The following is a 13384-nucleotide window of genomic DNA, read 5'->3' on the forward strand; positions in this document are numbered from 1 at the left end:
TATTTGTTTTTTTTTTTTTTATACTTCCAAACCAGTTCGAGTTGAAAAAAATTATAGTTACCAGTTTACCTTTCGTGGCGAAAAACTTTTGTCCAATTTTCGCCAACTTTGCACAAATACTTGAATAAAGTCAATCGGCAATTAGAGTTGTAAGTTGACTATATTTATTTGATTGACTTGTTTTTTTTTACTGCCAACTTCGACAATTGATGTTGACATAGTTCGAGATTTTCTCAAGTCAACCGTGTCGTTTAATGAATAAACCCCAGACTCTGCATTTTTGTTCGTTCTTTAAAAGTGTCCTTCGTCTTATCATATGATTTTTACACACAACTCAATTCGCAAGCTAATTATGTAAAAGAATGTGTTCTCAACGACTAGTTTATCGCTCACCGCTTGCCGTCCAGCGGGCTAAACAACAACGGCAAAACAAGGACGCAAGCTGATTTGCTTCTTTTCGTCCTGCTATCATATCAAGTTTTATATTGTCGTTGCTTCGAGCAAATCAAATTTCCCGCATGATTGACAATTGTAGCAGCGAATACGGCATGAAATCACGTTGCAAAAAATTCCCACTTTATCAAACTGAAAAAATTCGATACACCGAAGAAACAAATTTAATGTCGGAATAACCAAAAAATATCGCATTTTCGACCACAACCACAATTGCGTAGTAAATTGTGCCACATTTTCTGGTGCTAGCAATAACATTCTAAGGCTTTTGCAACAATAAAAAGAAAAGAAAATTTTTCTCGAAATGGTTTTTTTTTTTTTATTTTTGTCTGATCTATACTTTATATGTACATATATATATATATTAAACACGAAATAATCATCAACGAATGTAGTAGGCAAGAATTCTGACGGCTGAATAAATCATTCGTACGGTGCGATTACTCCTCACGAAGCTAATTACATTAACGTATTTATTTATTTATAGTATATTTAGCGAGCATCCGAGAACCAAGCGTGTCTCTTTTATCGATACTGGGGATATTTATTATTACATCTTTTTCCGCGCACTGAGAACGTTACGTGCGCGAACGTCTGCGGGCGAGAAGACGGTGTTTAAAAACAAACGGCGAGTTTTCCTATTTCAAGGGCATCGACGCTATTAGCTATGCACGTTTACCGCGAATGCGAAACATTCCATGGACGATAAATCGACGATTCGCGTCAGTGTGATAGGTATTACACATAAACGTGTGCAGGCTTCCATTCTCATTGCTCATCTTGTCGTACGACACAATCTCGGGTCAAAGCGAGAGGCGATTTCGGAGGCGCCACAGTTGCGTCTTCAAAAATGTAAAAGAAGCAAAATAAAGAGGAAAAAAAAACAGAAATACAACAACAACTGTCCTCACAATATTAATATTAATTGCATTAAAGATATTATTAATTGGGAATAATTTGTGATTACGCAGACTGTTTCATTGCACGTATTATACGTATACATGTATGCAATCTGCTTGTCAGATTGAATGATTATAACTGGCCTGTACGTTGACGAATGACCGTTTACTTTTAATTAAATTTAATTAAGGTTGATGATTTCTCGGAAAAAGCGTAATCATATGGGGCCGGTTGTTGTGATTGAAACTGCACGTTTTTGACTGGATTATTACAGGATTTCTGAGAATGAGACGTAATTGAAAAACAAAATTGTTTGTATTCTCAAATCGGAAGTATTACCTCTAACGTAACGAACAAAAGGTCACTTTCGATTGGAAAATTATGTATCTTTATTCCCCCATTCCTATTCATCGTACTTGTTTTTCAACGTGTCATGGGCCTTATGCACGTTTGTGTGAATATAGATGTAAAGTCTGTCCGTCAGGTTAGGCTAGATTTAAACCGTAATCGACAAGTGAGGCGATAGATTTGGCGACCCTAACCTACTATGAGCCGCGGCACGAAATATAATGACGTCAATGCATTATTCTGCGGATATAGAGTTTTGCTTTTCTTTTTTTCCTCACACAATAGTGTACGGTAATTATAAGGTTGGATAATAAAATTCAGTTGTACACAATGTGTGTCTAATATACAGGAATCTTACGCAATGTGATGTTTAAACAAAAGAACGCTCGATGAACGTCTACAACCGAAAGAAAGAAGTAAAACAAAAATATTAACGTATAATATCGTATAATGGAAATGTATACCGGGAGAATCTCTTGAAACTTGAAAATGAACCGCGCATGCGCCGAATAATTCAATCTCATTCGTCGACGAAATCTTCCCGCAGCGATACTTTTGTCTGCGATGCAGGCGGGCCAACGTACGCAAGATGTTTAGGTACGTTTGAATTTTTAAAGAGCATGAGCATTAAGTTTCGACCGTTTTTTGAAGAATCAACTTCCCGGCACAATAACAAATGCTTCCGAAACCTTTCCGAGTCAATAGCTCAATTATTTGAGATTCTAACCTCGAAAATTCGTGTCAACTACATCGCCGCCAGAAGAGTTTGACAGCTGAAATTCGGGATTTCCAGCCTGCACGAACAGCCCATAAAATTGGTGCATGCGGAGTTGATTTTCAAGTTTCAAGATATTGTCCCGGTATGTGTGGCAGATTATGATTCGACTCTTGGAAATTTCGCATGTAATTGTTGTTTTTTTTTTCTTTTAATTCGGCCCATTGATTAAAATCCAACACCAAAATGTTATTGCTTGCAAAGGTTTAATTTTTGAGTTATGATTGACCAGAATTTCAATATCCCATTTTCTCCAAAAGAAATGTATTTCCACGTTTTATAAAGTATGTGGTACTCTACCTTCTCTCTTAAAACGTCATTAAAATAAGCTGATTTTCAATTTTTCCGTCTGAACATGTTATTTATAAGACTCCAATTCGATCTTGGAATGTATAGCTAAGCCTGTATTCTTTCAAGACGCATTGTCAAATCTATAACGCGAAATATGCGTAACTGACGAGATATTTCACAACGAACGTTGAAAATTTACAGCTGTCTAAGTTGTACCTATTCTTATCTCGAACGCTTGAAAAATCATTTAAAACGTTTTTACATCACAAGGAATGCGTTCTTCGGCAGGAAAGTTGTTCAGCAATCTTTGGTATGAAAAAATCAAATATTTCTTTATCGACGTTTACTGCATTATAATTTATATAATTCATGAGTATAATTTTTTAAATATACCGGAAAAAAACGGTGAAATTCAGCAGATTAAGCGTGTAATTGCACGAGCCTTGCTATATTTTCGTGCAGGCTGGCCACCTCAAGCTTCAACCGTCAAACGCGGTTCACGGAGGTTATGTTGGCGATAGGATTTTTTTGCTGTCAAATTGATCTCAAATAGTTTATACTGAGATTTGGGCTAGTTTGGCAAGCTTTTATTGTCGCCTGACTGACGACTGATCAGAGTCATGATAACCACCTAGTTTTAATTCACCAATTGATGTGGGAAAATTTGACATCCTATGCCCCGTTTCGCGTAAATTGGCTGCCCTGCCTTGCAGACAAAAATACTACCGCGGTGCGATTTCGTCGATCAATAGAGCTCGGTTATTTTTTGCACGCGCAGTTGGGCACTTAGTCTGTTAGGATTTGCCGTTTACTCTCAGTAACTTTTTCGTCACAAATCATTATTTCAAACATAGAAGTATCGCAGGTGTGGAAGCTTTTCCTTTCCCGATACGTGATGCATCGATTATACTCGACGGTGACAAATATCTCGCAACGGCTAACTTTACGTCGATGTTTCGTTGGAACGATGCCAACGAGTCAGATTTCCCCTCTCTTTATCTATAACCTATCTTCTTCTAATTATCTCTCTCTGGCCTTGAATTCGCTACGACTTCAGGATTATTCGATACTATTTTTGGCGTCAGTCCGATACATTTACTATACGTATGATAACCGCCAACTCCGATCTCCGTTCCCGGTCATCTCTCCGACTTATCGCGGTATTATTTTTACATTCCTAATATGCCTGAAATTACGTTTTCATTGTTCCCGTCCGGTGGGCGGGCGATTTTTATTCTTATTCGAAGCCTAATACTCTCTTCGTGACGCGAGGATCCTTCGCCGCAAGAATACCACTCAATTCTTCTTCCTCCTTTCTCTTTCGGCGGGAAAAGTTTTCCCGCCAAATCGAATCTCGGCCTCCGCGCGCAACGCGCCAAAGTCTGCATAAGGCGCGTCGACTTTGCCCTCGTTCCTAAAGGCATCGCGGCGGGTCCCCGTTGACCGTGACTTGTCACACAGTGTGCCGTTCGCCGTGGGGCAAACGCCGCGTTCGCGGAGAACGATCGGTACAAGTGCCGGGAAGGAACGAGGCAGTCATCGCACTCCGTATACCTAACTTACTGTAAGGTTTCACCGCTTGACAATGACGCGGAGGTTCCAAGGGAGAGAATAAGTTGACCTAGACCACGGACGCCACGCGAGGTCACTAGCCTTTCCTCATGCTGATATTACACCATTCGCAGCCGAGACACGGTTATTGGATCGACTATACTTTGTGCAATACTTGTTCGTACCGTGACTGATTTTAAAAATACCCTCCTTCCCGCCCTTTTTTCGTTTTACCTTTAATTACGATTTTGATTTCCACAAACTGCAACGAGACCAATAATACTCAGAATATATAGTATGAAGACATCAACTTTACCTAATCCTCAGAGAATAGTGAGACTTGAAAAAACTTGACTTCGTTTTAAACAAAAATCTACGTAAATTTCGATCCGATCATGAAAAAGAATTGGAAAAAAGTGTACTTTATTTTTTGCTACTCGGAAAAAATTAATATATTTAATTGGATGGTCAGGTCAGACTAACAATAAAATTTGGATGAAATAAGATCTATTTTTTTGCTTACAGTTTGAAAATATAATATTCATCAACCGACTTTAAAAAAAACTGACCTAATTCAACGTAAAGACTCGAGAAAAAATGAAACTCGCCAAGTTTTATGAATCGAGCAGAGTTTGACATTATCTGTTACAGGTCTGGAATACACCTACCACAAGGTACATAATTCAATCATCTATTCTTAGTGTCGTTGGAAACCCGTTTCAATGATTGGAAAGAGAAATATAATTAAGCCGACAAATGAAAAATGGGTGAACAAAAACAACAAATTGCGATACTTTTCAATACAGTTATATTTAATATTAATAACGAATGGTTTCGTTTCTTTTTAAACAATCTCAGGAATGCTAATTTATTTTTAATATTACGATTGTCTTTCAATCATGACCTAAAGTTTCTCACGAAATAATGAATATACGTTTGCCTGAGATGGTTGAAACACGACACTGATTAGTTCATACGGATGTCTAGATATAAGGCGTCTATCTCCGGTATATTGTCACTGTTGACAAAGACAATTATTACCGTCCTACGGGACGTAATTATAATACTAGCCGTAGGTAAAGGTGAATGTACATTGTGAATGTTGCCTAATTGCTTTATACCAAATAAAGAAAATCCCGCAAGTAACAACGACGTAAGTTACGCCGCCTACGGATTTCCCAGCAAATTACTCTCAGAATATTTATTTTATTGACCTCGCAAAGAATATCGTGGCGTAAAATTACAGCCGTGAATAATGTAACTCTTATCAGTACGCGATTATATAATACGGTGATTAAGCTGCCGCACAGTACGAAAATATGGTCAGGGTTACTACGACTGCGTGTGGATTGTACGAAGTTACCGCAATAAAAAATTATTCAAGGTCCCCGAGTAGACAATATTGGTTTACCGCAGTTTTATACAATTGAGCTGACAACGTATATCTGATCTGGGAAGGCGTACAGATATCTCCATAGCCGATTGGATTTGTTTCGACCGTTTTAAAATTCGCTCGAGTGGAATCCGAAGTGTGAACTCAAAATTAGCCGACGGATTTTCGGGGCATGACGCGAACCAAACGCTTTCGAGACGGAACATATGCGACTTTTTATCGTAGCCGATGTTGTAATGATTCCAACGAGCCCTGGCCGATCAATTTTCGACCAAGGAGTCGTGAGATATAACAGTTTGAGTCTCTGGAGACGAAACGTGGGCGCGAGTAGCTAGAATAGCTGCCGTGGAACTCGCGCGACTAGCGCTATCCCTGCGAAGAAACTTGCGATATCTCGAGATCCGCTTGTCTAATATTAGCGAGTCGTAGCTCGATGGATTTCTCTCGACGGCGGCTACATCGTGGAACAGAAAAAGATGTAGATTTTCGCCGAAAAAAAATTGACTCTTTCCGTTCTATCGCAAAAAATTCTTCAATCATTTCGTTTTTCCCGACACTGGTCTGTTCGGGTATAGAAAATCGCATACGATTAACTCGTTACAACCTACCCCCAGTAGGCAGTAATCTTGATTTTCTCAATTTTTATGTTTCAGGTGTAAGACGACGTATACGAGGACTCGAGCAAGGTGTGCGAAAAGAATCGATCGACACTCCGAGAGTCGAGGATTCGGACCGATTTCGGCGTGTAGCTTAACAGAGTTATACTCTTTAAATTGGGTTTCGTTATTCGGTTGGTAAGAAATCATAAATCCAAGATTCCTGAAAAAGTAGAAGTCAAATCTGGATCAATAAGTCGAAGCCACCGTCGAAAATGTCGAACTCTACTATCACGGTGCGAGTATACGCCTTTAACCATTTTTGGCAAGGCTGATACACTTAAAATCGTTGTTACTAGTACAAAAAAATCATTGCGAAAAGTCACACCGTATTCTAAGATTAAGATTATTCGAACAGCGAGAATTTTTCGAACGTTTTCGTTCTAGTTGCTTCCCTTTTGGACGCTCTCCAATTCTCGCTGCACTGTCGTAGATGTATTCGAAACAAAGCTTTGAACATCAAATCCACCCGATATTACACTGCCATTAATAATATCACAGAAACAGTGCCATTTTACAACTGCCACTAATTTTATAGTTCGCGTTAAATAACCTGCTCCTGTTGGTGCAGTATTGTTACAGACAAACGAACGATATTTACGTACAGTCATAAAATACAACACGTGAAGTAGCTCGATCTTTCGAAATCGAAATAAAAAGTATTTAAACCGAAATTATCTGACAATCGTGTTTGTTACTCTGATGGAATAATCCTGAACACTTCGAACCAGTGAATTATTCGTCTAGTGTTGATATCTTCCCTAAAAGTGTTTTGAAGTTTTCGAACAATCGGCGCGAATTTCGATAACGAAAAAACGTTACGATGTCGCGTTTTGTCGGACGCGCTGCAACCGCGGCGGCATGCGTCGCTATCGTGCTATTGGTCGTTCTCCTCGTGATTCTTTGGACCGGTGTCCGTTTCGGTACCATTTCTGGACCGTCCAATCACCGCGACCTTCTCAACGAAACGGTCACACCTCAAGGCCGCGAGTTGTACGAGGAATCGGACCGACCACCGGAAATCGTCACTGGAGCTTCCATCGCCTTCGATCGACCGCAGCACCGCTTTGGCGTGAAACCAAAGACTTCCGCGGAGGCCGAAGACTTGAACGACAAAGGTGAGTTTCTTGTCCAATTTCCGACTGTTTGCGTGAAGCGTGTTTGTGTAGATTTTGACGCAGAAGCACGTGGAAAAAAAAGTACAAACAAGTAGATCTAATCGAACTGGTAGCTGGCTGTCTTATGCGGAAAGATTAGCCGATCTTCGTTGACAGATTCAGAATGGCAGGCGTGTCGAAATCAGACTCAAGTATGAACTAGTTGATATTATGTGTAGCATAGGTCATAAAGCAATTATCTTGTACGCGAAATTCGTTTCTACATTAATCGAGTGGTCGCGGGTTTAAAGTTCAGATTGACCGTTAAAATAATGATGGAAAATATATATCGTATGAACCTTCATATCTGCCATTCGGAACTTTGACCTATTCAGAGTTTCGACCATTCGAGGTTTTGACCATTAAGAATTTTTGGGTCCGTTCGGGGATGGATTCGGAATTTAGAACATTCGGCATTTCGACATTAGATTTCATTTGAAAATCTCAACTTTGACTTCCATTCAATCAAGTCACGTTCCTGTATATTTTTATAATTGGAGACGTATAAGGGTCATCATTTCTTCGTGAATGTTACTCAAGTGTGTATAACGAATTTTGTATCGCCACATTCCTCGGCTCAGGATCCTGAACCAGATCCATAGTCTCGAAGTCCATTTTGGTGTTTTGAAGCGTTTCGTGGTGCTGCTAATGCATGAGTCAGAATTCCGGAGTCCGAACGAAGCGATAAGAGGAGACTAAAAGGACAGCTACGTCGTTCCTTGGAAGCTTTCGGCTTCTCAACGAGCAGATATAAGTTGGCCCTAGGCGACAAAGGGCTTCATCCCTATTATCTCGTAAGCATGTACGTCAAAGTGAACACTGGACAGCAATTATGGATGCCTCTATGAAACGGCACAATTTCATCGTTTTGACAAAGGCTTCCATTACCAGCCTCCCATTATTCCCATCGGCTGTCGCATTCCGATTGTCGCTTGGGTATTGTTTTATCCCCTCCGTTCGACTTGTTGGAGTCAAAAGCAGGTCGGTTCATGGGTATGCCGTTTTATCGGTTATACCTGCACGTGCTCAAAAACTCTTTGGAGGAATCTTCGCCGTTCCTCATCACTGTTCTCCATTGCTTTGTCACGCAGGCTTAACGACTCGCGTATCACGGTAAATTAGTTGTCCTTCGACGCTACCGAAAGTTTAAGTTCCGAGTTCACGATCGTTGACGAAAAGGTGAATCTCATGTTTCACTTACGATTAAACTGATCTATTAGATAATAAAAGTCGATTCGTGCCTTACGTCGATGAAAAAAAATCAGCGTAGGATTCAGAATCGTTATTATATAGGCATGAATCCCAACTTTGACGGATTCGAAATATTTAAATTCATATTTTGATACTAGTTCACTGATCAACAGGAAATGATTAGAGAGTTATACACAGAAATAGACAAACGGCAATCTTTCATCGCAATCATTTGCTCTTCTGAAAAGGTGTCAGAGTGAAATAGAGAAAAAAGTAACGAGAAAAAAAAAAAGAAATAAACATGAACACTGATTGCGAGTACGAGACGAGAGATATTTGACCAACGCGTAAGTATTGATGCTCACTGTTACAGAGCTAATATGGACTTTAGCGTCAAGTTTCAAGCTAGCCTTACAAGGTCGTCAAGCTTCCCGAAGGCGATGTGTCAACCGTACGTCGAAGCCGGTAGTTTGCGCTGTATGATTACATAACGGTTTTCTTGTCATCGAAATCACCAAGGCCAGATGGATTGCGATTTGTTATTTCTCTGGAATTCTCCTAATTAAATTGCATCGTAACCTAACGCGAAGCAGAAGGTGCGAACGAAAGGAGAAATTCGGCAGCTAAAAACTTTTGACATCAAGTTCAGCTGGTATTTTTTTCATGAAAATAAAATAAATATCGCCTCCAGGTTTTTGAGAGTATCGACATATCATTGTAGTATATTACATATAATATATTTCTCTGTGTATTTTCAAGGAGGGAAAACAAAGTGTTAAAAAAAAAAATTACCGGAATAAAATTTCTGCTTACTTTACGTTTAAATGATATACACACAAAACAGCAAAGTGCGATATTTGCATTATTGTTACACACACAGCGATTCGATGATTCATCGACACCGTATACGTATACACCTATGCAATATAACGTATAGTAAAAGTCAAATTATATCCGTAAGTAGAGAAATGCTCGTTTCTGACGGCCCTGCACGCGTTACGGCTATTCCGGCAAAGTGGTGCGTTTAGATGTAAGAGTCGGATTTCTACCTCCGTCAGCAGACAGACGGTATCACGTGTTTGTTTCTACCCGAGTCTTCTGATAATTCCGTTTTCTTTTTATTATCTATACTTTTCGCGTATGTACACTGCTTGGGTTTCGGGTTTTAACTTTAAAAAAATAATATATCAAAGTTAGGAAAGTCTTCGCAATGCGATCAAGATTGATCAGTTTGTTCGACTGTATTTTTGTTTAATTGTAAGTCAGTCGAGGTACAGAAGATTTAATTAAAAAAATTATTTTCTCTTACAATTTTCTTATTTTATCAGTTTTTCTAATGGTTCTTAGTTTTGAGAAAATCAGGTGCAATTTCACCGGAATTGTTCTAAATTCAAATAAAAAACAAAAAAAATCCATTTCATCCGTTCTTCTATTCATCTGCAATCTAAATATATGAAAGAAGAAATCCAACGCCCTGGACCTAAAAACATGAAATTTGGCGAGCATCTTTCTCCTTTTGATTTCCACTCCCAAGGGGATGATGAAGGGTGAAACGTGTTTTTCACAGTTTTCTCGATATCACTTCACCCCGGCAAGGTATCGATTTGGTTTTTGTTTGTAACGGTTACTCGTTTGAATATCTAAAAACGTTTTCAAGCATTTTTCGAAATTCGACTCGTAAGGGGATGAAAACGGGTGAAAAGTACAGATTTCTCGGTATCTTCAAGGCCCGATGCAATATCGATTTGGCTTTCACTACGGCCTACCATAAAAAAACTATCCCCAAATAAACTCCCAATGAAGCTAATATCCCTCCCATGGATAAAAATGGTTGTACGTAATGAACTGTTTCACATTGAGCAATGCGTTTTTTTTTTATTATTCCGAAAAGAAAAAACAATCAACTAGTAAAATTAGTATATATATATTAGTATTAGTTTATTGCTCTTCAGGTACATTTAACCCATAACAATGGGATATACAGGTAATACATAAATATGCACATTACAGTTTAATAAGTGATTTAAATAGTAGTTTTTTCAGATTTTTCGGAACCATTTTACCATTTACAATTTTTTTTTATTGGCAAAATAAAGAAGAGAAAAACATCTTGCGAAAAAACTGAAAAAATTTTCAAAAATCCCATGTGACATATAAAAATGTTTCAGCAACCATCCATAGTAAATCGACTTCCGCTTCTAATTTTATTAACGTTTTTTTTTGGAAAAGCTTGAAAACAGTAAGAAAGGAAAACCGGCCCACTCGGGGTCCAAAATTGAAAATTTTTACATCTGACACAGGATTTTTCAGAATCTTATCAAAAATTTTAATTTTGGTCGGTCGATAAAATCGTTTCTAAAAATTGTAGAAAATTGAAATTGAGTCAAAAAAAAAAAACCGAGTACACCTTTCAAAGTGAGAACGATCGCAGAAAAAATCGCTCGCCAAATCTAAGAGGCCAAGGGTAAAACCCAGGTCGAATCGGCGTGGAATGCCCCATATATATATATATATATAAACGAAGAACTATTTTTTTACTGCATTAAAAAAACAAGCAGAGTAAAATACAAATCTGTACACGTTGATAACTTGGTACGTACCGGTAATCGTATATGATGTACTTTGCCCGTGCCAGAAACTCGACAAAGAGTCGAAAAAAGAAAAAAAGTGGTTCGAAAAAAGCAAATAGGTGGAAGGATGCGAGAGAAAAAAAAAGAAATCGAAGAAGGCTTACGACGGTCAGGCCTGCAGACTGCGCGGCACATACCGCATATCTATCTATCTATCCGTCTAACTATATACCAACATGTGTGTACGTACCCATAATGATACCTGTGCATCATGCGGCGGACGGCTGTCTTCCACAATCACTCTTTACACTTCGGGCTGCTCGCTAATAACGCGATGCGACGTTGATCTTCGTGTACCGTTAATTCCATATCAAGCATATGTATATAAATATATATATATGTACGTATATACGACGTATCTTACAAACGCACACAAAGAACGCCCGATGTGTTCAGTCTATGATCCGCGCCGAGGACACGTGCTAATTAGAATCGTTTACATTGACGGTACCACCAATTCTTGTCCCATTAGCCGACGGTGTGTATATATATATATATATATATATAACAGCCCACAAAACTCTGCAAATTATTTGAGGAATCTCACCGAATGTGTGTGTGTGTGTGTGTGCGCGCTAACTGGTGTATCATGCCGAGAACCGTGAGGACCCTTTGGAGCGTTAGATTTTAGGTCCGGCTTCGTCGAGTTGACGTCATTTTTTATTCTTCATCTTATTCTTCTTTGTGGCAACCGTTGAAAATCACCTACGCTACGGAGAGAGAAGAGAAAAGAAAAAATGTACGAATGGCTCCAGAAATTGCCGTACATATATTTACCGCAACAAATGTGGAATCTATGCTACATTTTTTTTTTCCATGCGGACTGCCAGTTTTGGTTGCACAGATTTTCACTGCGGGAACGAATCACGTTCCCGATTGTTGGTGAAAATTTTTCAACAAAATTTAAGCAGGTCATAAAAATTCGTTCTAGAAGAAGGTTATCCTGATAACACATATTTACACGGTTAGAATACTTTGGTTTCTATAAAGATCTCTGCAGGTTGGTCAAAAATCGATAGTTATTAATAATATTATTACGATACAGTTGTACGGTGAGTATTTGTCCAGTTTTTAGATACTCCTAAGCCATACCACCACCCGAGTATCATACGATACTTGATTTCAAATCGCTTCAAAATTGACAAAAATCAGGTAGATTCGCTCGATTTCATTCTACGATGGCTAATTTTATCAGGAAGACCGTACGTTGTTCACTGACAATAAGTTACTAAAACCGATTATCTTGTTTTCCAGTAGTCAATTTGATACGGCAATTTGCTGATCACAACCAATAACGATGCAAGGTTATAAAATTAAATATCCAACGATGCCAAAGCAACGAAAAGAAACCCTTTCAGTGATTCCGCAAAGAATAGTCTGTTGAACAAAATGACGCTTCGTATAATGAAATCGAACAAATCTGTTGGATTTTTAACAGTTTCGAGGAGATTTGAAACGAAGCATTAACATCCGAGCTTTCTTTTTTTTTTTGTCAATTTTTCGTATTTTCAGAGAGAGAGAGAGCCGCTTAGCTTTGGAACACATGTGATAATTTCACGAATAATCAACGTACGAAAATTACTAAAAAGTGTCGATTTTCGTTCAACCAACCTCCAATATCCGTGTCCACTTGGCTGTTTACTTTCTCATATCCGCGTACATTTCCTACTCGTAGCACGTGGTAAGCGGCGAGTGAATTCAACGACCTTAACTTCGGAATTGACAGGAACTTTTCGGCCTTGACCTGTTCGTCCTCACCTTCGTCTCTCCGAATTAAGAAAGATCCCGGAGTAAGCAAACTCATGTAACGTGTCACACGGGTATTACAGACTTCTCGAGGCGTTGTTACGTACGATACACTGCATCGTGTGTACGGTACACGACTACACGTATGGCACTTTTTTTCTCAAATTTTTTCAAATTTATTTTTAATTTCAAAATGTGTGTACACATAGGATAAAATCATCAAGAAATACGAAACGATTTGCATATGCGATATTTATATTTCGTTTTTCTTTAACACCTGTTTATGTATAATA

General features: G+C 38.7%; 1 protein-coding gene across 2 annotated transcripts in view; it reads left to right on the forward strand.

The window, feature by feature from the left end:
- The window catches only part of LOC107226279 (A disintegrin and metalloproteinase with thrombospondin motifs 9), a 178227-nt gene that overhangs the window by 8953 nt on the left and 155890 nt on the right, over positions 1–13384 (forward strand). For both annotated transcript variants that reach the window (XM_046733915.1, XM_046733914.1), the window contains one exon: positions 6365–7485. In XM_046733915.1, the coding sequence (XP_046589871.1) occupies positions 7191–7485 (295 nt within the window). In that variant the 5' untranslated portion in view covers positions 6365–7190. The remainder of the gene's footprint in view (positions 1–6364; positions 7486–13384) is intronic.

The sequence above is a fragment of the Neodiprion lecontei genome, chromosome 3 (assembly GCF_021901455.1).
Source record: "Neodiprion lecontei isolate iyNeoLeco1 chromosome 3, iyNeoLeco1.1, whole genome shotgun sequence".
Taxonomy (NCBI): Eukaryota; Metazoa; Arthropoda; class Insecta; order Hymenoptera; family Diprionidae; genus Neodiprion; species Neodiprion lecontei.